The sequence below is a fragment of the Suncus etruscus genome, chromosome 18 (genome assembly GCF_024139225.1).
Source record: "Suncus etruscus isolate mSunEtr1 chromosome 18, mSunEtr1.pri.cur, whole genome shotgun sequence".
Taxonomy (NCBI): Eukaryota; Metazoa; Chordata; class Mammalia; order Eulipotyphla; family Soricidae; genus Suncus; species Suncus etruscus.
In genome coordinates, this window is record NC_064865.1 from 12,530,068 (window position 1) to 12,555,396 (window position 25,329).

General features: G+C 35.2%; 1 protein-coding gene across 1 annotated transcript in view; it reads right to left on the reverse strand.

Annotated features, from left to right (window-relative positions):
- Positions 1-2,258: 2,258 nt before the first annotated feature.
- TFAP2D (transcription factor AP-2 delta) overlaps positions 2,259-25,329 on the reverse strand; it is a 54,237-nt gene continuing 31,166 nt past the window's right edge. Inside the window, exons 6-8 of the mRNA XM_049765186.1 lie at positions 17,625-17,766; positions 10,033-10,146; positions 2,259-2,478 (exon numbers count right to left, since the gene is read on the reverse strand). Of these exons, the coding sequence (XP_049621143.1) occupies positions 2,259-2,478; positions 10,033-10,146; positions 17,625-17,766 (476 nt within the window). The remainder of the gene's footprint in view (positions 2,479-10,032; positions 10,147-17,624; positions 17,767-25,329) is intronic.

Genomic DNA, 25,329 nt, shown 5'->3' on the forward strand with positions numbered 1-25,329 from the left:
AAACTATTCTACTGTATACCTATAAACCCCCTTATTATATAATTCCTTAGTAGTGTCTTCTGTTAATTTAGTCTAAAATATTTTAAATTTTCATTGCTTATGTTTCATCTTTTCTGTGCAAGATTGAAGATAAAGTCCAAATAATTTTAAGAATTATTGTTAGATAAACATAATTTTTGTGATTGCTATATGAGCAACATACACACAATTAGAAACAATATTAATATTCTTTTTGAAGTTATTAGATTTTGCAAATAATTAAAATCACCACAAGGGGAATATTAATATTAAAATTTTTTGGCAGTGGCAAAGTTATAACAGTATAGTATCAGTTGGGTTTCTTGATATATTTTGGTTTAAATTAATGAAACTTTTCTTTTAGTAAGCTACTGGCCTTTGCAACTAGGAATGATTTTGTTTTCATTGTCTTAACTAAAGGACAATAAAGCTAGAAGAACTCCAGTATAAAAAAAAATGGAAGCACCTTAAAAGGAAAAACCTTCTCTAGTCATTCTGATTTTGTTTTCTTTATTAAGCACAGACCTGAATACGTCTGTGCCTCTAAGGTTTAAAACATAGTTCTTGAAAGGGGAGAAGCACAAAGGTTTTTTGTTTTTTTTTTTAAATTCTCATTTTAACCATAAAATCATTGGCCACCGTGTTCAAGGGGCCTCCACTGGCTCCCTGGGTTCTTCTGTCTCTGAGATGCATGGTTTCCTGGAAAGATCACTGTTTTGAGTCCCAAGCTTTTGCAGGCAAGATAATAGCATTGTTTTCCACTGGAATCTCCAAAGTGGCAAAGAAACCCTGTCTAGTGTCCATCCTGCCCTGCTCCAGTAAGGGCAGTTTATTTCCTTGAATTGTTAATTTGGGATATGAGGAGAATAAATGAAAGAGTTCATCTCTTATATCTTCAATAGATAGAATGCTGAGTCTTTTCTTAGTTTTGGGAAAAACAAAATGGACTTGGTTGGGATGAAAATTGTAAGATGTAGAAGGGACAGAGTTTTCTCGAATTTTAAAAATACCACCAAGGCACTGGCAGTTCAATGGGTCAAGGCTGACCAAACTTTTAGAATTGCTGTTGATTCACAGAACAAAGGTTTATGACTGTTTTTTTCAGTTCCTGAAGTAATTATTAAAGAATAGATGGCCAAATTGATCTACTTAATGGAAAGAGGCACTCTTTTCTTTTCATTTCTTTTTCTTTCTTTCTTCTTTCTTTCTTTCTTTCTTTCTTTCTTTCTTTCTTTCTTTCTTTTTTTCTTTCTTTCTTTCTTCTTTCTTTCTTTCTTTCTTTTCTTCTTTCTTTCTTTTTCTTTTTCTTTGTTTCTTTCTTTTTTCTTTTTCTTTCTTTCTTTCTTCTTCTTTGTTTCTTCCTTTGTTACTCTCTTTGTTCTTTCTTTCTTTCTTTTTTCTTTTTCTTCTTTCTTTCTTTTTTTCTTTCTTTGTTTCTTTCTTTTTTCTTCCTTTGTTACTCTCTGTTCTTTCTTTCTTTCTTTTTTTTTTCTTCTTTCTTCTTTCTTTCTTTCTTTCTTCTTTCTTTTTTTCTTTCTTTCTTTGTTCTTTTTCTTTCTTTCTTTCTTTCTTTCTTCCTTTGTTACTCTCTGTTCTTTCTTTCTTCTTTTTTACTCTTCTGTTCTTTCTTTCTTTCTTCCTTTGTTACTCTCTGTTCTTTCTTTCTTCCTTTCTTTCTTTTTTGTTTCTTTCTTTCTTTTTTCTTCTTTCTTTCTCTTTCTCTTTTTCTTTCTTTCTTTCTTTCTTTCTCTTTCTTTCTTTCCTCTTTTTTTCTTTTCTTTTTCTTTTCTTCTTTTCTTTTTTAACAAGGAATTAAGTCAAGAAAGATTTGTGCTGTAAGCACCCATGATGGATTCCAGTTTGGCCATGCTTTCTGATTCCTAGCTATATAGTTGGATAAAAAAAGTGCATCAGATATGAATAACCAAGTGCTGCGTCTCCCAAGTCCAGAAGTGCTGAAAAACTGTGATGTAATTAATTCAGGACAATAAATTACGTGCACAAAAAGGTTATTATAACATAAAAATTAAAAAGTGACAATTTCATCACGATTACACTGCTGTTTTTCTTTTTCTGATTTAGTCTTTTTATTTCATTTTTCATTTCCATTTTGTTTTTAATAAAGGATTGGGGGAGGGCAGAGATTGGTCCACTGAAGAGTAATCACCCTCAATGATATATATATATTAGAAAAAATATCAGCAGCAAGACTCTCTGGAAATAGATTCTGTTTGATGTAGTTAGTCTGTCTTTTCTGTTTTGCCCTCTTTCACAGCAGCCTCTGAAGTTTTCCGCAAGGGGGCTTTCTCTGAGTTGGCATGTCCTTGGCCAGAATCCGCTGCTCCGCCGTTTTTGTGAGTAGTATGTTTTTCCAAGTAGTTCAGCATTTCACTGAGGACTGTTTGGAAAGTGCTTAGGGCTGCACATATTGCTGGAGTCCCAAAGCCATGAGTGATCAAACTGGGAATGAGAAAAGGAAAGGAAAAAGAGACGAGAAATTAGCAGCATGATTTAAGGCAACAAATTCCCCCTTTTAATCCAGAACATCGTCTGCAAAGTTTCTTTCCATCTCTTTTTCACTTCACCATCTAGTAGTAATGCTTATGGTACTCCTTTTAAAACCAAGGACCTAGAAGGATGATTAAGGAAGTTGTAAAACTAAAGCGTATTTTGAATATTGAGCAGAAGAAATTTAACTATCTGAACTGCTGCCTTTTAATGTGAAAAGCATTATGCAAACTTCCTTAAAATAATACCACATTTTAAAAAAACATGCACAGTCCACACTATAAGATTAAATGTAATAGAAAGCATAGTTGTCCTAGAAACTTTCAGTAAGATTTAATCATGCAAATAATTAACCTGATATTATATAAAAATCACACAGGAAAGGAATAACATTATAGAACAATTTAAAAAGAATTTTTGAGAATATCATGCTATTCCATAAGCTCCAACTGTTCTAGAATATATATATATATGTATATATATATATATATATTGTTCACAGAGATAAAAAATGAAAGAAAAGTGAGAGAATAATTTAGTCTACAAAAGAGTAAAGAACAAAAACAAATGATAAGGCTGACCTTAAATCTTAGACAAAAATAAACTAATACCATAAATAAAGTAAAATGTAGAGACAAATGTTCATGATAATGATAATGGTGATTAATTTTGCTTTAGAAAACATTTTTCAACTTCAGATATGATACTAAAATTATATTTTACATGTTTATAAATTTTTATCTGATATATATTGTTCACAAGATAAACATATATTTCACAAGCAAATATTATCTAGGTTAAAAGGACATAATGATTTTTGAAACAGGTTGTCAAATTGGGAAGTTTTTCTAAATTTAAATTTGTTCAAAATTCTATCCTTGCAATCAAAGAGACATTACAGTAGGTCTGGAGTTTGCCTACAATGCAGCTGATCTTAGTTTAGTTCCCAGCACCTTATTTGATCCCTTAAGCTCACCAGGAGTAACCACTGAGCACAGAACCAAGAGTAAGCCCTGAGCACCTCAGGGTGTACCCCTCCAAAAAAAAAAAAAATCAGAACAAAACAAAATGTTTATCTTCAAGGTGATACAAAAATATACAATTAGCACTGTCTAACTGAATTATCTCCATATCATATTTTATTTTATTTTTGTTTTGTTTTTGTTTTGGGGCCACACTAGCAGTGCTTAAGGGTTACTCCTAGCTCTGCACTCAGAAATTGTTCCTGGCAGGCTCTGGAAATCATATGGGATGCTGGGAATAGAACTGGGGTCCATTCAGGGTTGGCCACATGTAAGGTAAATGCCTCAACACTGTGCTAAGACTCTGGCATTGTTGTTGTTGTTGTTGTTGTTGATATTTTAATTATTTTGTTGAACAGTGGAAGAAAATATAAAAGTTATAGCAGATATTATTTTTCTAGATTTCTTTCCTCAGTTCTATTTGTGGCATGTGTCTTCTTTTCTATTTACTTTTATTTTTTATTGCTGTAGTTTTATATGTTTTTGTTTGTTTGTTTGTTTTGTTTTGGTTTTTTGGGGGATCACACCTGGCAGCTCTCAGGGGTTACTCCTGGCTCTATGCTCAGAAATCGCTCCTGGCAGGCTCTGGGGACCATATGGGATGTTGGGATTTGAACCACATACTTCCATGCTATCTCACTGGCCCCAATTTTCTCTGGTTTTTCTATTACTTTACTGAGTAAAGCTCCTTTCAGGTTTATCTCTTCTCCATTCCCCAAAGTATGATGGCCATTCTGATCGTTCTGATTTCTACCTTTGTCCTCCCTATTCTATTATCCAATCTAAGGTCCACCCACTCTTCAAATGATAATGAAACAAACACACAAATAAGTTACTTCCTTATTTCTTTGATTAGTAAATATATTGATAAAAATGAGCTCCTGTTGAATGTCTTTCCTAGTTCTGTGCTCACGAGTGACCAGTAGGGGCAGGAGCGGTGGCGCAGCAGAGGTAGGGCGTTTATCTTGCATGCGGCTGACCTAGGACAGACCACGGTTCGATCCCCCGACGCCCCATATGGTCCCCCAAGCCAGGAGCTATTGCTGAGCGCATAGCCAGGAGTAACCCATGAGCGTCACCGAGTGTGGCCCAAAAACAAAGGAACAAACAAAAGAGTGACCCCTGGTGGTACTCAGAGGACCAGATGTGGTGCTGGGGATAGAACCAGGATTTGCCACAGCTGACACATTCAAAGCACTACTTCACTGGCTCCATAATGGGGTTTGTTTGTTCATTTTAGAAGCTAAATCCAGTGATTCTCAGGGCTTACTCCTGGCTCTGTGGTCAGTGATCACTTCTGTCATTGTTCAGAGTATCATATGCAATATTAATATGCTCAAGCAGTTTCAATAGTGTGGGTGTACCTATTTAAGACCCTGAGACCTACCCATTTCTGGGAGGGGTCTTGGGAACCGGATAGTAGGCGTAACTCTACCTGCAAGACCCGGCCCATTCCGGGGAGGGGTCTTGGAATAGGTAGATAAACCCGGGAGCCAGGGGGTTAAGGGTCTTTGCCTTTTGGCCCTGCTGGGCTTTCTGGGGGAGATGGCTGAAATAAGACACAGGGCAAGCCTGGAATGGCTAAATGCTTGAAAGGTTATGAGATAGGCCACACACCTGTGGTGGTCAGGGCATGAATAAAGATAATGCTTCCTGAGGTCTGCCTGCTTGTGAGTCTAATTCCGCCGTTCGCTTAACCTGGAACCTGCCGAATCATGGGGGTTGCTGAGCCACGTGGCCTGGGATGACACAGAGAGAAATCCACCGCCATCCAGCCCCATCGTTAATTATTTAATGCAAGAAATAGTATGGAAGGCAGGCATCATAGCCCCGGTGCTATTTCTCCTTTTCCTCCAAAATGAAATGTTTCTTTAATAAACAGGTTTATCAAATTTGAAAGTATTTTCGGTAGTTTTTATCCTTTTTGTAAATTTACACCTTTTTTTTTATGTTCTGAGAAACCCATAAGCCATTATCCACAAAGCTTTCTCAATTTCGGTTTGAACCAATTAATTCTCTCCATTCCCAGTTCCCAGAAATTAGTACTCTAATTCTTTTTATGGGGGGGGGGTTATACTCGGCAATGTTCAGGGGTTACTCCTGGCTCGACGCTCAGAAATCACTCCTGGCAGGCTCAGAGGACAGTATGGGATGCTGGAATTCGAACTACTGTCTTCTGCATGCAAGGCAAAAACCCTACCTCCATGCTATCTCTCCGGCCCGAGTATTCTAATTCTTACTTCAACAGTTTTGTTTGCCCCCTCAACAAAGTCATCCAAATGGAATTATGTCTGCAGAAATTTTTTTTTTACTTTATATAATAATTTTGGACTCATTGAGCTGGGTGCTGATTCACTCTTTATTTAAATTATTTGATTCCTTACTTTTCATTGATGGTATTTCATTGAATAGCTAGATCACAATTTATGTAATGATTTATTATAAATTTGAAGTGTTAGTATTTAAAAAACTAGAAGTGATCACTGATATGCTTGCTGCATGCACAATAAGGAGTGTAATATAACCACTATTTTCACTTGGCAAAGATTTAGTAGAACAATGGTAATGTAATTTCAGTAAAAGTTTAGCAACAAGGGCCGGAGAGATAGCATGGAGGTAAGGTATTTGCCTTGCATACAGAAGGACTGTGGTTCGAATCCCAGCATCACATGTGATCCCCCGAGCCTGCCAGGAGCTAATTCTGAGCTCAGAGCCAGGAGTAGCTTCTGAGCACTGCTGGGTGCGACCTCCCCCACCCAAAAAAAAAAAAAAGTTTAGCAACAAACCTGACAAAATCTATCAAAATTACCAAGTGGCAAATTGGGAAGAAAAGTGAGCTAAATGCAAAAAGTTACTTGGGCTCAGAAATAGGTGTGGACTATAAGACAATTGTCAGTTTGAGTTGTGCTGCAATGTTCTCTTCCATTTCACTTTGCTCAACATGTCCATTGACAATGTGGCTGATAAGCCCATGGCTTTAACAGTTGGTATTTAACTTAATGGCTGGCATTACAGAGAGCAAAATAAAATTGTTTTGTTTTGGGGCCACAACTAGTGGTGCTCAGTGCTTACTCTGATTCTGCACTCAGCGATCATTCCTGGAGGGCTCAGTGGCCATACAGGGTGATGAGAACCACATTCAGACCAATGTACAATGTACAATGCAAGTGTCCCATCTGTTATACTGTTTCTCCAATCCCAAAGGAGAAAAATTCTTATATTGGAAAGAATTAAAAGTTCAGAAATATCTTAAATCAAAGCTGTAAAACTTTAGGGAGAGATTAAGGAAGACAAGACCAATGGATATATACACAACCATAAAAACATACATACAAATATAAATACACATGTGTGTACCCACAAACATATTATTATAAATAATTCTTAGGGGAAAGTTTTACCAAATATCCCAGTTCAAACTAAAAAAAAATACAAGATGAATTTTTTTTTATTTTTTTATGTTTTTGGGTCACACCCGGCAGCGCTCAGGGGTTACACCTGGCTCTATGCTCAGAAATTGCTCTTGAAAGGCTCGGGGTACCGTGTGGGATGCTGGGATTAGAACCACCGTCCTTCTGCATGCAAGACAAACACCCTGCCTCCATGCTATCTCTCTGACCCCAAGATGGAATATTTTAGCTTTGGGTCACAGATAGTAAAAATCAAATCTGTTTTTTATTATTCTCTTCCTCCTTCTCTAACTATATTCCAACTCATTGATTTCATTTTCCTATTACTAATTTCATACTGAGAAGCCGGCAGGTTCTAAGCAATTTAATTACCTGCTGAGAAAACCCAGACTGCTCTAGTTTATGGTACCCGGTGTTAGAGAAAATGTAAGTTATACTTAACAGGCATCTTCTTAATTTTATTCATGCTTTTAAAAAGTCCTATTTTCTATTTTGCAAGACCTCCCAATTAACATTCTCTAGAACATTTATCCACAACAAAAACTATCTCTTCAAATTGCCTTATTTCAGGAAGGTAGGAAACATTAGCTGAATTTAGAGATGATAGCCTCTTCTTTGCTTTTATTTAAATCTTAGGGTATGTTAATGTATGCCACCCTTTCTAGGGGGATGGTGTGTGTGTGTGTGTGTGTGTGTGTGTGTATGTATGTATGTATGTGTGTGAATATACCCATGAGCTTAAATGGATTCTGACTTTCTATAAGGTAGTATTACAACCTCTTCTTGATCAATGTATTTTATCTGAATAATGCCTAACCTTTTTGGTTTTTGGGGGTTTCGGGCACACCTGGCAGCTCTCAGGGGTTACTCCTGTCTCTGTGCTCAGAAATTGCTCCTGGCTCGGGGGGACACTATATGGGATGCCGAGATTCAAACCTGTATCCGTCCTGGGTCAGCCACATGCAAGGCAAATGCCCTAATGCTGTGCTACCACTCAGGCCCCATGTCTAACTTTTTAAATGAGAATATGTTGCCAAGTTTCAAGCTGATTCTTTTCTTTTATCAATATCTTTTCTTTTATCAACATGAACAAACTGAAGGCGGAAGAGATATCTCAAAGGGCTAGTACACTTTGAATGTTCAGGCTTGTGTTTATTTCCTGGCAATTCTGGTCTCCCCAGTACTGATTCAGGAGTGAACCCTGAGTCATATGTTGGGATTCCTGAACAGAACCAGGAGTGGCAGTTTTGGTGTTGGTGCTCATAACTTGTAAAGTGCAATACATCCTGACAGTGTATATACTTCTTTAAATTCTTACTTAATGGACAGAAATATAAGTAATTTAATGTAAATTCATACAAGAAGTACATCATGACTTTATTGATAACGGAAATGCAAACTTTAGCTTTTCTAAAAAAAGACTACACTTTTGCTACTTAAAGTTTTCTTTAAAGAGAGAATATTTTCAAACCTCATGTAAACAGACTGCCTATTTTTAGCTAAGTAGTGAATAAGACCAGATACTTTATAAGTATACTTTTTCTTTGCCCCTAGAAGTTTGATTTTGGAATTTAAGTTAAAGTTTTACATTTTAAATTTGAATTTATCTGAAAAGTTTATTTTAGCAACACAGATTTTTATTTTATCATATGTCAGACCTGTGTGTATACATATGTTTGTGTGTTGCTGAGGATTGAACTTAAAGTTTCACACATGTAAGGCAAATGCCAAGTGCTCTCCCATTAACTTATAACCCAAGCCCCCCAAATTTTTAAATAAATGGGCTTATTATTATTCTGAACTGGCAGAACATCCCAAATGATGCTTAGTAACTATTTGTTAAGTGCTAAACCTATTTGTATAATTAGTTAAATGTAGTTTTGGTATTTGAAATTTAATTAAAACTTCATCACTTTTATTTTTTGTCTTTGGACCACACCCAGAAGTGCTTAGGGATTTTCCTTACTGGCTCTGCACTTAGGGATCACTTCTGGCAGGCTCAAGGGAATATATGTGAATCAAAACAAGGTTAAATGCATGCAATGCAAGCATCCTATAAGCTGTACTATTGCTCTAGTTTCCTCTTCAGTAATCTTCAAATACTAAAAAAAAATGATTTCACAAAATGAAAATTATGTACTGCTTATTAGTTTCCTATCACCTTCCCAACCAAGAAGTTAAATAATACAAAACAACAATAGTAAAAGTGTGTAACACTTTAGGCTCCTTGGATAATTCCAATCAGGATAGCAATTAGGAAAAGACTCTTCCATCTTGTTGCCAAGCACACAGCTCTTAGAATATATTAGTGGACTTGACTAGAAGGCATACAATATGTACAAAGCTAAAGAATGGGGATGAAAAGTCCATGAAGAAAAAGAATCAAATACCTGAATGTTAACATTAGAAATTAGATGAGACAAGACAAAGATAGATTATAGGAGTAAATGGATAAAACTGATTCTATGAGGCCTTCAAAATGAGTGGGAAGTTACAGAAACGTGCTGCTTCAAAAGAAGGAAGGAAGAAAGGAAGGAAGGAAGGCAGGCAGGAAGGAAGGAAGGAAGGGAGGGAGGGAGGGAGGGAGGGAGGGAGGGAGGGAGAGAGGGAGAAAGGATATATTAATGTAATGACAACTTTATTTTTCCACAATTCCAAGTATCTATGATCAAATTAATTGCTTACTCCTAGCTCTGTGCTCAAGATTACTCCTGAGGTCCTTGAGATTGAACTGGGGTATGCTACATGGAAGGCAAATATTTTAGCCCCTGTGCAAGTAAGCCCTGAACACTTCTGGATGAGGCCCCAAAACAAAAAACAAAACAATCAAAGCCACAAGTTTCTGATAATTAAACAAATCATTGAACTTTCTGATTTAAATTTTTTCATACAAAACCTATACTTGCAATTAATTTGATCGTAGATACTTGGAATTGTGGAAAATACAGTTGCCATTACATTAATATATCAATAACATTTCTAAATGGATCTGTGATAAGGCTACAACAATATCTGAATTAGTAAAGAAAATCAATGTAAAAGAAAATCAAAGAAAATTGAAATATCAGTCTTACCTGAAATGCGTTAGATGTCTCTGAATATCAAGGTCTAGAATTGGAGTGGGTCTAGAGGATCCCAGTGGTGATCTATCTTGGCTCAAAAGGTCTTGGAATTCTTTACAAATTTGTCTAAAATATAGGATTAAAAATTAAAGTTATATTCTTTAGATAGGACTTTAATTTCATCCTAGTCTTTTTTCAACTAAAGTGTGTTTTCTTTTTTAAAAGAGGGATAGAAACCTTCAAAAGCAAAAGTTCACGGTAGCAACTGCACTCAAGAGTTCTGTATAATATAGGCAAACTTTACAAATAAAAAATTGGAACTATCAAACACAATATATATTTTGAGATAATTTTTCACAGATTAGCTCCCAAATAAGGAGGAAAATTATAGGAAAGAATCATAGTATGTTAAAAAGTTAAATGTGAATATTTGAAGACAGGGCTATCATATTTATAAAATAATTAAAGTATAGGCTAACCAGAGTCATGATTTAAGTAGAAGTTATAAAATTCTTTATCATAGTATTCTATTATAATAAAAACTTGGGCTAATTAAAATTGTATTTAAATATTTAAAGTTGTAAGTAATAAGTCACAACTACAATCACAATTTTTTTATTTCTCATGTATATAGTGTCCTCTAAAGAGTACTATGTGTGTAACCTCTGAGAGGCAACATAAATGTACAATATTAGAGAGCCAGCTTAAATGTACAACCTCAGAGAGCCAGCATGTGTGTGCAACCTCAGAGGGGCAGCATACATGTGACACCCCATACATCCCAACAGCTGCCTCCACCAAAAAGAGAATTATTAATGCAAGAGTAATTTTATGTTTTAGTGTTTGTTGTACAAGCACAATAAAGTAAATTATTTTGTGCCTTCTGGGAGGCAGGTTTATGGGGTGAGGAGGAAACTAAAGACTTTAGGGGAGTGGGGCCATATCAGTAATAGAATAGTTGAAATGCTGAATACCTGAAGCAACTGTATTCTAAACAACTTTGTAAATCATGACATTGAAATAAAGTTTTATAAGTTTTAAAATAGAAAAGAAACTTACTAAACAGCAATTGTATTAATTACTTAATTGTAGATACAATAATTTGCATAAGTGTGTTTGATAGTGTACTTTATTTTTAACTGTCTTCTTTTTTCTTTTATCTTTCTTTTTTAATAACTTTTTTTACTTATCTGGAAACAAATGTATTATGGCCATCTATGTCAACTATGTGATGTATTTTCCTTAAAGTAAAAATTTTTTTTAAAATAATAAAAAAAAGGAATTTTTTTCCTTGGGGTTGGTGTGAAAGTACAGTGAGCAGGTGTTTGTCACGTATGTGGCTCATCCATGTTTTATCCCCAGCACCATATATGATCCCCTGAGCCTTGCTAGGAGTGACCCTTGAATACAGAAGAACCAGAAATTATCCCTAAGTATACCAGGTGTGTCCCCAAAACAAAGAAAAAGTATTATTGTTCTTTAAACTTTTCTTTGTGTTAAACCATCGTGGATAATTGTAAAGCTTTATAATATATTGCACAAGTAGTATAAGTTTATAGTATAAGTTTAAAGAAGCAAATAAAGGAAACAGTTTAATTTATTATTAAAACAAAATTAGTAAATTATTAAAAAACTACTTTGCTCCATTATAAAAATATTAGTATAATAGAAACTAAGGTCAGGGAATTACTGAAAAAAATTTATCATCTAAAGTAAGATCACACTATATTCAAAATTTACAAAATAATAATGTGTTAGTTATTGGGGTTTTGCGTTTTGATTTATAATGATCAATATAAAATATTATGTACTTTAATTATTTATTACATAATTGTGATTTAATAAAATCAAATCATCATTACCATTGTAATCAAAGGCAAGTATAGAGCTGTCAAATTATTCCATGTGGATGTCACTTTATAGACATCAATGTGTTCCATTACTACATAGAAGTACCAGATTTCACAGGTCAATTTTTAAATTTTCCTCAAAGTAAAATATAATAAAAATTAAAATAATAACTAAAACACTGCTTTGCTACTTATGATAAAATACAGAAATTATTTGGATTAATTTTTTTGTGTGTGTGTGATTTTTGGGCCACACCTGGCGGTGCTCAGGAGTTACTCCTGGCTGTCTGCTCAGAAATAGCTCCTGGCAGGCACGGGGGACCATATGGGACACCGGGATTCGAACCAACCACCTTTGGTCCTGGATCGGCTGCTTGCAAGGCAAACGTCCTCTGTGCTATCTCTCCGGGCCCTATTTGGATTATTTAATAAATAAATATTTGTTAGCAAATCAATCTTCCCATATAAACAACTTAGCAACTTATCTAAAACAATAGATGAATTGAGGGCAAATGTGGAAAAGCAATTCACATTAGCGATCCTCCACCTCTAATATTTGATTTTGAAGCTTATCTCTCTGACTTGAGAAAGCTTTTACTATAAAAACCAATAACATAAGCGTTGCATTTTGGACATTTAGCATCATCTCATTCTTTCAGAAACTTACAAGGTGTATTTCTTTGGAAGGGAGGTTTGAGCCACACCCAGAGGTGCTCAGGGGTTACTCTTGGCTCTGCACTCAAGAATTATTCTTGATGGGCTCAGGGAAGACATATAGAATGCCAAATATTGAACCAGGGTTGGCCTCATGCAAAGTGAACACCATACCGTAAGTGCTATGACTCGGGCCCAATATAAGTATTTTTATAGTTTATTCTTATAAAATTTTATATATGAAACAATAACAAGTACTTACTGCCCCAGAATATCATATTATGAATTATGTAATAGGAGGTAACCTTCAATGAATCATAGCTTCTAAATTTGTCACTTACATCATTGTCCTCAAGAATATAAATTTGAAGCTTTGTCTGATTTTGAAGCTCTATATTTCCCCTTTTGGTGATTCATGTGATGATAACAATTAAAATCTGTTAACTGTGCTTTTACTGTGATACAAATCAAATGTTAAATAAATTTAGTTTTAAATTCAATGAAGATATTTAAACTTCTTTCCTGTGAATTACAACAATTTGCTTCGAATATTTTTAGACTCAGAATCGCCTAACTCATTTTGATCCCTCCTTACAAATAATTTTAATAGCAGAAAAATCCATTTTTCCTAAAAACATTATAAATAAAAAGTAATTAGGAGGCACTTAAACAATTGGGCATTTTATACAATTGTAGGTATGACAATATGTTAAATAGAACTGAATCAGTTAAAATGGATATTCACAGAGTTAAAAAGCAAAAGAAAATATAAATAAAAGGAAATATATAAGTCATATGAAAGTATAAATTAGCAATTTGATTTCTCATTCAGAGAATTTGGGGTAAGACAAATATTCATGAAGATTATTTAATTCTAATTCTAAGCCTTTTTTCAGCATTTTGGGGAGGGGTGGTTAGGGCCATACCCAGTTGTATTTGGGGCTTATTCTTAGCTCTAGTGCTGAGAAACCTCAGTGCCAGAAACTGACCCAAGTTGACAATCACAAAACAAGTCCTATCTCTCCAACTGTCAACTCTTACCATAAATATTAACTAGTACTATTTAGACTACATGTGCTGGATCCCTGAATATATTGTGCATTTAACTTACTGACATAAATTAATGACATTGTATTGTGTATGTTTTTAAATACAAGTTTATTTAAATATTGTTTAATATGCCTAATAAAATTGGATGTAAAAATAATAAAAAAATAAAAACTGCTTCCAGTTTTCAGATTTTGTAGCTTGTTTACTTTCTATAAAATATGGTGATTAAAATTCTTCAACTCAATTTTTGCTATAAAAAATTGATATTTTCTTGCAATATCTTATGAGAGCACAGCTTAAAATTTACTTTCAAATAATGTTATTTATAAGATTAAAATGTCTTTAAAATGAGCAAAAGAAAACACTTCTCAATAGTAGAACTCATTGGTTCTAAGACAGATATCTCAACAGAGGGAGCTTTCATTAGCATGGAAATATTTATCTTCCTTCCCTCAAGGTGTGCTCAAAAATCTCTTGTCTGTGAAAACAAACTCAGCATTAAGTGAATAAATTCAAGCGTCAAATCTTTTTAAACAGAGATATGGAAGCTTTCAAAAAATGGAACTTAGTGTTTCAAATGTTAATAGTAATATTGCCGGGCAAGAGAGATAGCATGGAGGTAAGGCATTTGGCCTTGCATGCAGAAGGTCGGTGATTCGAATTTGGGCATCCCATCTGGTCCCCTGAGCCTGCCAGGAACAATTTCTGAGTTTAGAGGCAGGAGTAACCCCTGAGTGCTGTCAGGTGTGATCCGAAAACAAAACAAAAAATATAGTAATATTGCTAGCTATGATAGTATTGAAGTTATAGAATCAGGGGTCTGAGAGATAGCACAGCAGTAGGGCATTTGCCTTCCATGCGGCCAACCCAGGACCAATAGTGGTTCAATTTCTGGCATCCCATAAGGTCCCCTGAGCCTGCCAGGAGCGATTTCTGAGTGCAGATCTAGGAGTAACCCCTGAGTATCTCCAGGTGTGAACCCCCCCAAAAAAAGAAAAAAAAAAGAAATTGGGGCCGGAGGTGTGGTGCAAGCGGTAAGACGTCTGCCTTGCCTGTGCTAGCCTAGGACAGACCACTGTTCAATCCCTTGGCATCCCATATGGTCCCCAAGCCAGGAGCAATTTCTGAGCACATAGCCAGGAGTAACCCCTGAGCATCACCAGATGTGGCTGAATCATCCCAAATGGAAAATAATTTCTCTGGTGTAGAGTGAAAGTTTAAAATTTTACCTGAAACAACAACTACAAGTAATTTTGAGGTAGAAAATGAAAATTTTTTTAGATAATTTATGTCTTGGGATTAGTGTTATTAAGTAGGCCCATTCCCTCTGAGTATGTTTTGAAAATTCTATTTGATCCAATCATCTAGAAACTATAGGCTCTAGATTCATCTGCAGCATATGACATACTTCTAATGCCATACAATATTTTCACCTGTATCAATACTTTGTATTTCTCTTGAAATCACATGAAGGATTGAAACTAATTATATGTATTTTCAATCTTTTTTAGAGAAAGCTACTTATCACTGATTGATAGAAAAGCTATTTGAAGGTTATAGAGTCAGTAAAGAATTTGCATTGCACATGATTTAACCGGGATAGCTTCTGAAAGTCTCTGGGTATAGATAATCCCTCTCCAAAACAAAATAAAACAAACAAAAAAGAAACCAAACAAACAGCAGCAAAAAACCCGATCTGGTTAGAAGATCAAAAGAATATTAGTAAAAGGAGCATTCCTCATCTCCCCCACCAGAAATAAGTCATGATTCGTTCCCTGCAAAACACCTTCAGATTAAGGTCTTTCTACTAAGTTTTCAGGAATTCAGAAAAAAATATATCAAATTCTTAAGTCCAAATTTTAGACATTCTTTTAATTTTCTTTCTTGGTTTTTATTCTCTCTTTTTATTATACCTCTCTACTTTTATTTATTTGTTTTGCCTTTTCTTATATCCTTTTTTTTTCCCACCATCTTTGATTTTCCTTATTTTGGGAGTAGGATGAACAAATCACTTGGAATTTTCAGAAGAGTAATGAATATATATATATATATATATTATAATATTATATATATATATATAATATATATTTATATATATATATATATATATCCTAAAATGGTGACAAGCAACATAAACTGCAAAGAAATGATCCAAAATGTCTTGTGCAAATGTGGAAGATGGTGAGTATTCCATATAAACCATTAAACTTATAAAAATTTAAATAAGTGACAAAAGATGGGAGAAGAATTATATAACTTTGATTTTACTCATTTTGCACAGAATTAAATTTGAACCCAGAGACTATAAAATCAATTAAAAATTGGGGAGCACACCTGGTGACACTCAGGGGTTACTGGGTTATTCCTGGCTAGGCACTCAGAAATCGCTCCTGGCATGGGGAACACTATGGGACGCTGGGGGATCGAACCGTGGTCCATCCTAGGTCATGTACAAGGCAAATGCCCTATTGCTGCACCATCACTCCAGCCCCTATAAAATCAATTTTATTTTATTTTTGGTTTTGGGGTCACACCCGTCAGTGCTCAGGGGTTACTTCCTGGCTCCGCTAAGAAATCACTCCTGGTAGGCTCGGGGGACCATATGGGATGCCGGGATTTGAACTACCATCCTCTGCATGCAAGGCAAATTTCCTACCTCCATGCTATCTCTCCGGCCCTAAAATCAATTTTAAAAACTTTTTCCAAAACACAATGCTATTAATTATATATACCTTTCTTTCTCTTTAAAAGTTTTCCCTAAATTATGCAGGGTAGATAACACAGACAATAGCAGTGCATTCCTGACATCATGGCCTCTAGAGCTCCACCATAGATAGCATTGAGGCCTCAGCATTGTTGGGGAACATTTTCCAAAGGAAACAAGTGTAAAACAAAGAACTCCAAACTAAAACCTTACCCCAAATTAAAGAACATTGTAATTGATCATTTAATTTCCTGAGAGTATTTGTTCTAAATGCTAATTACAGGGCTGGAGAATTAGATAAGATTGCTAGTGGTCTATGTGTTGTACTGATTTATATAGTAAAGAAAAGAGAGGAAGAATTCTCTACCACCTGAAAGAACTTTCTCTAAATATTTTAACAGGACTTGTAGCACTGTGAAATTGTCGAGATTTCACACAATACAACTTAGTTTCTCTAACTAATTACTTGAAAAACTGGGAAACTTTTTTGGGGGGGATCACACCCAGCGGTGCCCAAGGGTTACTGAGCCCAAGGGTTCTGAGCTGTCTGCTCAGAAATAGCTCCTGGCAGGCAGGGGGGACCATATGGGATGCCGGGATTCGAACCAATCACCTTTGGTCCCGGATCGGCTGCTTGCAAGGCAAACACTGCTGTGCTATCTCTCCAGGCCCTAAGAGCTCAGCTTTTTTTTTTTTTTAAACTGGGAAAATTTTAAAGTCATTTAATGTTAGAGTTCCAACATAATTTTGTCCATTAATTAAATTCACATATTAATGGATGTTTTACAATTTTCAGAAATTTTCTCCTACATAATGTCTTTTCTCCTCAATATTATCACCACAGGAGGTGGAGAAGTTCAGAAACTATTAGTTTATATATACAAGGAAAGACAGCATGAGAATGGATACATGGTTCTAGAGGCTTCTCTGCTGTAGTTCATATATCTGAGTCCTTTCTTTTATCACATTCCTTGAGAGCCCTGTGTGCTCTTTTGAGATTGTTACCCTCATTTGTCAATAACTTTTAGATCAAATTACACAGCAACCAATGATATATTTACCTGAAATCTATATCCCTCAAACATGCTCCTTTTCTAAGAATTCATGCATGTTCCTGAGACATTCTCTAAGAAAATAAGTGTCATGGATAAAACCATAGTTATTAAATGGTGGCTTATAAAGCTGGATATAAGTCAAATTGGCAGATTTATTGAAAACATCTAGCTACTGGTGCATAAGAACCACATGTTTTAGTGAATTAGGATTTTCCAGACTGTTACCCTTATTAAGAGAAAATGGAAAAAACGAAGGCTAAAGACACACAGAGGCTTCACCGTTCTGCTTACTTGGTCGCTAGGATCATCTTTTTCCTTGCTGTCTGTTCTTTCTGTTCCATATGTTGTCTGGCAAGATGTTCTCCAACTGCTTTGGCTGGAAATTCTGTTTCACAAGTGTAGCCAAAATCTCGAGCCAAGTGCAAAGCCTCTCCTGTTGGCAGACAATAAAAATCAGTTTCTCACCAATATCCAAACTTAGGAAGAATGACATCTCATATTTCCCTCCAGTCTCATTCCTGGTTGTGATCAGATGGATCAATTTTCCTCTTCTAAATAATCCAAAAGAAAGCTGACTTTATCAGAGATGATGTGGGGAGAAATAATAAAAACAGGGAAACAAAAGTAACTTACCAAGCAGTTGGTATTAAATTGAGGAAGAAAACAAGAGCAGCAATCTGGAAGCTCTGACTACCCTCAATGCTTGGGTCATTAAAGGAGACTGACTTCTGAGATCCAACACATTTATGGAGGAAAAAAGCTCATTGGGCATGTCATTATATTGCTACTCATTCTATTCTGTTTTCCCCAAATAATCAGTTGTATTTTCCACGAATCCTATCAAAATATCGGCAAAGGGCCCAAATAATGTTTCAAAGGAGTTGGACCATTTTGGAAGAGATAAATAAATGTTATCAATTACACAATATTATATTGCTAAAGATTATACTGTTTAGAAACAAAGTTCCAGAGGACTGGTCCTTATCAGGAAGCTAGCCATAAAATGGGGAGGGCAGTTAGCACAAAGGACCACTGAAAATGATAGTGGAAGACTATCAAGCTGGACAACATTTAGGTATTAAAGGAGGTAAAGAGATATTCATCATATCCTTTCGATTACAGTACTGCAAACCACAGTGCCTAAGAAGAAAAAACAAAACAAAAACTATCTGCCAAAGAGGAAGGTTGGGGGGTGAGGATGATGGCAGGAGGGAAACTGGGTACTTGGATGGAGAGAAGTGGACACTGCTGAAGGAATGGGTGCTCAAACATAGCATGACTGAAACTTGGTAATAAACAACTTTGTATCTCATGGTGATTCCATTAAAAAAAAAAGATGAGTATATTTGGGCCAGAGCTATAGCACAGCAAGTAGGGCAATTTGTCTTGCAATCAGTCAACCCAGGTTTGATCCCCTGGCATCTCATATGGTCTCCCAAGTTTGCCAGGAGTGACTTTTGAACAGAGTCAGGAGTAGCCTCTGAGTACCACAAGGTGTGGCCCCCAAACAAAAACAAAAACAGAGTATATTGTTTAAGTAAAGTAACATTAGCAGGCTTTTTGGTAAGTCTCTGTACAGTTTGGCACTATGTATAATGCTTCTTAATAACATTATAACAATGGTATTTTAAAATTGTATTATTCATCAAAATCTTACACCTGAGTAAAGTTCCTTCTATTTGAGATGATGAGGGTTGACTCCCAAGGACTTGTGGTTCACCACGAGGACGTGAGGATGTGGTGATGCTCAGATCATGAAGTGTTGGGGGATTTCCTGGGATACCTAACAGAGCTCAGGAACTTCCAGAGCTACATCTGGTGGTATTCAAGAATCAACAATTACCAGGAAGGTCTGGTATCAACTGCATGCTAGGCATATACTAAAATCCTGCACTATCTCTCTGATCCTAAAATTGTAAGAGTTGAGATAAAAATAGTTTGCTGGCAAAGTAAGATCTGGTGATGTATGTCAGTGTGGAGAACTTAAGTCTTATAAAACTTAACAAAGCAATATTTTACTGGAACATTAAAACAAAATTAAGTAAGGGTTGGAGAGGTATAAGAATTGAGGTTCTTGTCTTACATGTGGTCAATTTCAGTTTATTACAGGCACTGCCTATGGTCCCCTGAGTATTGATAGGGATGACCTCTTAGTACAGAACCAGGGATTATCCCTCAGCAACATTTAGTTTGGCTCTAAAACAATTTATATTAAAATATATATAATTATATATTATACAATTACAATATAGATAATTAGCTATAATACATGATCATATATACATATATAAAATATACACATATGCACACATACTATATAACATATAACCATATAGTATAATGAATCATTTATATTATAATGATATATAATATATAATCATATAATATGTGTAATAAATTATAATATAATTTACATATAATAATGCATATATTATATGTAGAAAGAGTACCTACTTTGTTCAAGGCATAATACTGGATGGGAGTTATAGGTGATACCAAAGAGTGTCATTGTCTCTAGGCATATGACAATCATACCTCAAATAGTGTAAAATAATACAACTACTGCAGTAGTATTTAAAAACTTACATTGCACATATCAAAACATTATCTGTAATCATTTATTGACTTTTCGTTGATATATGGTCAACTCTAGCACCACATGTTATCCCTTAAGCACCACCAGCAGTGAGCACTGCACAAAGAGCCAGTTGTAAATTTTGAGTATTACTGAGTATGGCCTCAAATCAAAATAATAAAAAAAATCATTTTGAATGAATTTAAACAAGTAGATCTAACAGTCAAATGGTGGACCAAATTTTATCATAAAGAAATAAAAAAATAATTGGGCTTGCGGCCATAGTGATTAGTGATAGCACAGCAGATAGGGCATGTAACTTGCACGTGGCGGAGCCAGGTTCAGTCTCTGGCATCCCATATAGTCCCCCAAGCCTACTGGAAGTAACTACTGAGCACAGAGCCAAGAGTAACCCCTGAGCACAGCTGGGTATGGCCCCAAAAGTAAAAACAAACAAAGAAACAAAAAGAATAGTTAGACTTCCTGGTAGAATCATATAATCCTTGTTTGATATTGACCAAAGTAAAATTCTTATATGTAATGAACTTAATTTTTCTTTATATTCATAAAGAAAATAAATTTATTATTTTAAATGGGTAATCAATTTATTAATTCTAAAAAATGGATAAAATTATAGAGAAATAGGAAAGGTTTACAGATATGTAAACTAAGCTAGTAATACTAATAAAAGTTACCTTAGTACGAATACTGTCATTTCTCTAGCAATAAGAAACATTAACATTATCTTTTAGATTATATTAGAAGTTCATTCACTTAAAATTATATCAAGAAAATTACAACTATAGAAAACAAGAAGATGGTTTTATTTAATATAAAGTTATACTAGAAACAGAACCTGAAGATAATTCTTCCTTAAATTACTCAAATAATTTGCTTTCCTACAACTTAAAATCTTAAGTAAATAGATATACCAGTTTGTAATTTTTATTATATATTTATCCATATTAATCTCTCTTTATCTATACCTAACAATCGATTTATATCATTTTTATAAATTTCATAGTAAGTTGTAAACTTCAGTATGGACATGCTAAAAATTCCAGTATGTCTCTTGTAGCATATTCTGGATGAGAGGTGGCAAGCACCAGATCCAGCTGTGAAGGTAGCAAGAAGGAAGAATATACATTCAAACAAAAACAGGAGAAGCAGAAGAAACTTGAAGAACTAAAAGTCAAGACCCAGGGAAAGAACCCCTGGATCACTGGTGGAATTAAGAACTCTGAAAAAGTAAACTGTTCCTTATGTCCAAGGAATTAGTGATCTTTCCTGGTTAAACATGTGGATTCCCTATGCAACTTCTGTTGCCAATATTAGCTAGAATGAAATGTTTTGAGACATGTACATACATTTAAGAATAAAATTTTGCAAATAAAAAAGATGAGCAAGAGAAGAGAGAAAGGAGAGAAGAAAGAGAGAAAGAAAGAAAGAAAGAAGAAGAAAGAAGAAAGAAAGAAAGAAAGAAAGAATGAAAGAAAGAAAGAAAGAAAAGAGAAAGAAAGAAAGAAACAAGAAAGAAGAAAGAGAAGAAAGAAAGAAAGAAAGAAAGAGAAAGAAAGAAAGAAAGAAAGGAAGGAAGGAAGAAAAAGAAAGAATGAAAGAAAGAAAGAAAAAGAAAGAAAGAAACAAGAAAGAAAAGAAAGAAGAAAGAAAGAAAGAGAAAGAAAGAAAGAAAAGAAAGAAAGAAAGAGGGGCCGGGCGGTGGCGCTAAAGGTAAGGTGCCTGCCTTGCCTGCGCTAGCCTTGGACAGACCGCGGTTCGATCCCCCGGTGTCCCATATGGTCCCCCAAGCCAGGAGCAACTTCTGAGCGCATAGCTGGGAGTAATCCCTGAGCGTTACTGGGTAAAAAAAGAAAGAAAGAAAGAAAGAAAGAAAGAAAAGAAAGAAAGAAAAGAAAGAAAGAAAGAAGAAGAAAGAAAGAAAGAAAGAGAAAGAAGAAGAAAGAAAGAAAAGAAAGAAAGAAGAAGAAAGAAAGAAAGAAAGAAAGAAAAGAAGAAAGAAAAAGAAAGAAAGAAAGAAGAAAGAAAGAAAGAAAAAAGAAAGAAGAAGAAAGAAAGAAAGAAAGAAAGAAAGAAAGAAAGAAAGAAAGAAAGAAAGAAAGAAAGAAAGAAAGAAAGAAAGAAAGAAAGAAAGAAAGAAAGAAAGAAAGAAAGAAAAAGAAATAAGTAAGAAGAAAGAAAGCAAAAGAAGAAATAAGTTTAATCATAGCTGTGAGGTCAGTAAACCTAGCTCAAAATTCTGCCAAAGTATATACTTTTCCTTTTCTTTTCTTTTCTTCTTTGTGTGTGTGTGTGTGTGTGTGTGTGTGTGTGTGTGTGTGTGTGTGTGTGTGTGTGTAGTTGGGGGTGGGGATATACTCTTGACTCTGCACTTAGAAGCTCAGAAATTGCTCCTGGCAGGCTGGAGTACCATATGGGATACTGGGAATCGAACCTGGTATGTACAGGTTGGCTGAGTGCAAGGCAAACACCCTACCACTGTGCTATCACTCCAGCTCTTCTTTTCGAGTGTTTAGTCTATCCTGTATTCTGTATCATATGGAACTAATCCAATTTACTTGAAACAAAAAAATTCCAGTATATAAAGGACTTGTGCTTATATTTGTTTATATATTTCCCCTATAGCTTTTATCTCAAATTTCCCAATATATGATGAGGAAGGAACTAGCCTAAGGACTCTTTAACAATGGCTTACTTGCATAATTCATGCCTGTTGAGTAAATAGCAACTAGAAGGGATCCTGGTTCTTGCTTATTTGACAGAAAAGTATTTAAACAACCACAATTTTACCCTGACAGATACGCAGTTGTAATTAATAGCCTGATTTGAGGTTTCTTTTCCATTAAGCAACCATCAACATTAGACTAAAATTTATGCAAGTGCTGTGCTTAATTTTTATCTTGTCAAGAAACACTAATGTTTTTATTATTTTCATTTTCCTCTCACTCATCCTGTAAATATTCCCACAACTGAAAAGTCCCATTTTAGGTCTAAAAAGATTTTAGGTCAATATAAGAATAGTCTCAGAAGAGTTTTGTTCATTATAAGAATATTTCACCAAAATAAATAATTCATTATAGGAATAGTGCACCAAAATAAACATTCTAGGTCAGATAATGCTTTGTGAACTCTGCATTCCTATTTCTACCTCTGCTCTCAACTCTGCTTCAAGCCAACAATAGGTTATTGGGTCTTCTGTTGGTTGTGTGGTAGGGTGACTGTGTATACTGACCTTAATGTTAATGTCATTGTAAATATACTTCCTAAACTATAAGAAATATTTAAAATAAATAAGTGAAAGAGAAGCCGCAGCTAGTACAATGGGTAAGACATTTGTCTTGTATGCAGCTGATGTGGCTTGGTCCCAAGCACCCCGAATGACCCCAAAATCCTCCAGGAGAAATCCTTGAGCATAGAGCCTTGAACACTACAAGGTGAGGACCAAATTTATGCACAAAACAAAATAAAACAAACAATAAAAAATTAAAAAGTAAAAGATACTTTATATTCATGTGACAGAAAATATTGTCTTCCTCCATTTTAAATAGAACATAATGTAAATAGATATTATCCATATTAGTTTCAGTAGTGGTAGTGATTAGAGGTTCAGGTTTGCATAAGGCTTTAGTGTGTAAGTTGATAAGTTGTATTTTTATAGTACTTATTGCCAGAAATTTGTCACATTAACCTATAAGGAAAGAAAGCATATACATGTTAACCTATAAGGAAAGGAAATATATACATGGTGCTAGAAATGGCATGAAGATTTTTTGTTTGTTTTAGGTTATATTCAGCAGTGTTAAATGATTATTTCTGGTGGGCTAATGGACCATATGGGATACTTACTGGGGATCCTACCCAGGTAGGCTGTATGTAAGGTAAACACCTTATTCTTTTTTTTTTTTTTCTGTTTTGTTTTGTTTTGGTTTTTGGGTCACACCCAGCAGCGCTCAGGGGTTACTCCTGGCTCTACGCTCAGAAATCGCTCCTGGCAGACTCGGGGGCCATATGGAATGCTGGGATTTGAACCATCAACCTTCTGCATGCGAGGCAAACACCTTATCTCTATGCCAATGGTCCTCAAACTAAGGCCCGTGGGCCACATATTGTATTTATTCCCATTTTGTTTCTTCACTTCTAAATAAGATATATGCAGTGTGCATAGAAATTTGTTCATGATTTTTGTTTTTACTATAATCTGGCCCTCCAACAGTCTGAAGGACAGTGAACTGGCCCCCTGTTTAAAAAGTATGCTATCTCTCTGGTCCCAGAACACCTTTTTCTTGGCCACAAGATTTTCAATTTTTTTGCTAGAGGAATACTCACCTGTGCTCAGGACTTATTCCTGGATCTATGCTCAGAGATTAGTCCTGCCAAGGCTTTGGAGACCATATGTGGTCTCTGGAATAGAACCCAGGTTGACTGCATGTAAGACCAATGTTTTTTGCACTGTACTATTTCTTTAGTTCTGGAGCGAAGACTTTTTAAGAGATTTTTCTCTAGGAGGTTTCTTTTGGGGGTGTTGGAAAGTTTCTAAGATTATGGGAGAACATTGTCCTGCAATATAGGTTAATAATATTTATTAGGAAAATGAAAGAGAAAAATAACCTGAAAAATGTCAAATTTTAGGTTAAGTTAAAAATCTTAAATGGGGGTTGGAGCAGTGGCGCAAGCTGTAAGGCGTCTGCCTTGCCCGTGCTAGTCTAGGATGGACTATGGTTGATCCCCTGACATCCCATATGCTCCCCCAAACCAGGGGCAATTTCTGAGCACATAGCCAGGAGCAACCCCTGAGAGTCACCGGGTGTGGCCAAAACCAAAAAAAAATAATCTTAAAACTTGAATCATAAAATAATGGTTATGATACCTGGTCAAGAGAATAAACTCTTGAGACCTTAGGTCTAATTATTTTGAACTAACAGATGTATTGTGTGTGCCATTTTAGAAGAGGACATAGAAGCATGTATACTGGCCATCTAAGATTGCAAAACATATAGAAATATATAAATATGATTTTTACAAGGACACATACAAAATATTAAATATATACAAATAAATAGACAAGATACACATATACTTTCCTTCCCTCTACTGTTTGGACAACAGTAAAGAGAGTGAAACAATATAAACAGGAGGACAGCAGCACTCCTCTTAAATTTTGTGCTAAAACCCAATTCTTGGGGATCTGGCCCAATTTGTGCAAAGCTCCCACCGTTGGTAGTTTTGCAAAACAGTTTGAATGGAACAGCTGCTATTTACATTTACACTGACAACCCAATCCTTCCTTCCCTTGATTCTGTTTACTGCTTTCTCATGCTTGCAATGTAACATTGTTACTGGATGTATAGCAATGCTACATCAAAAGAAGTGGCAAGTGAAGACGCTCTGATATGTAGTTAAGAT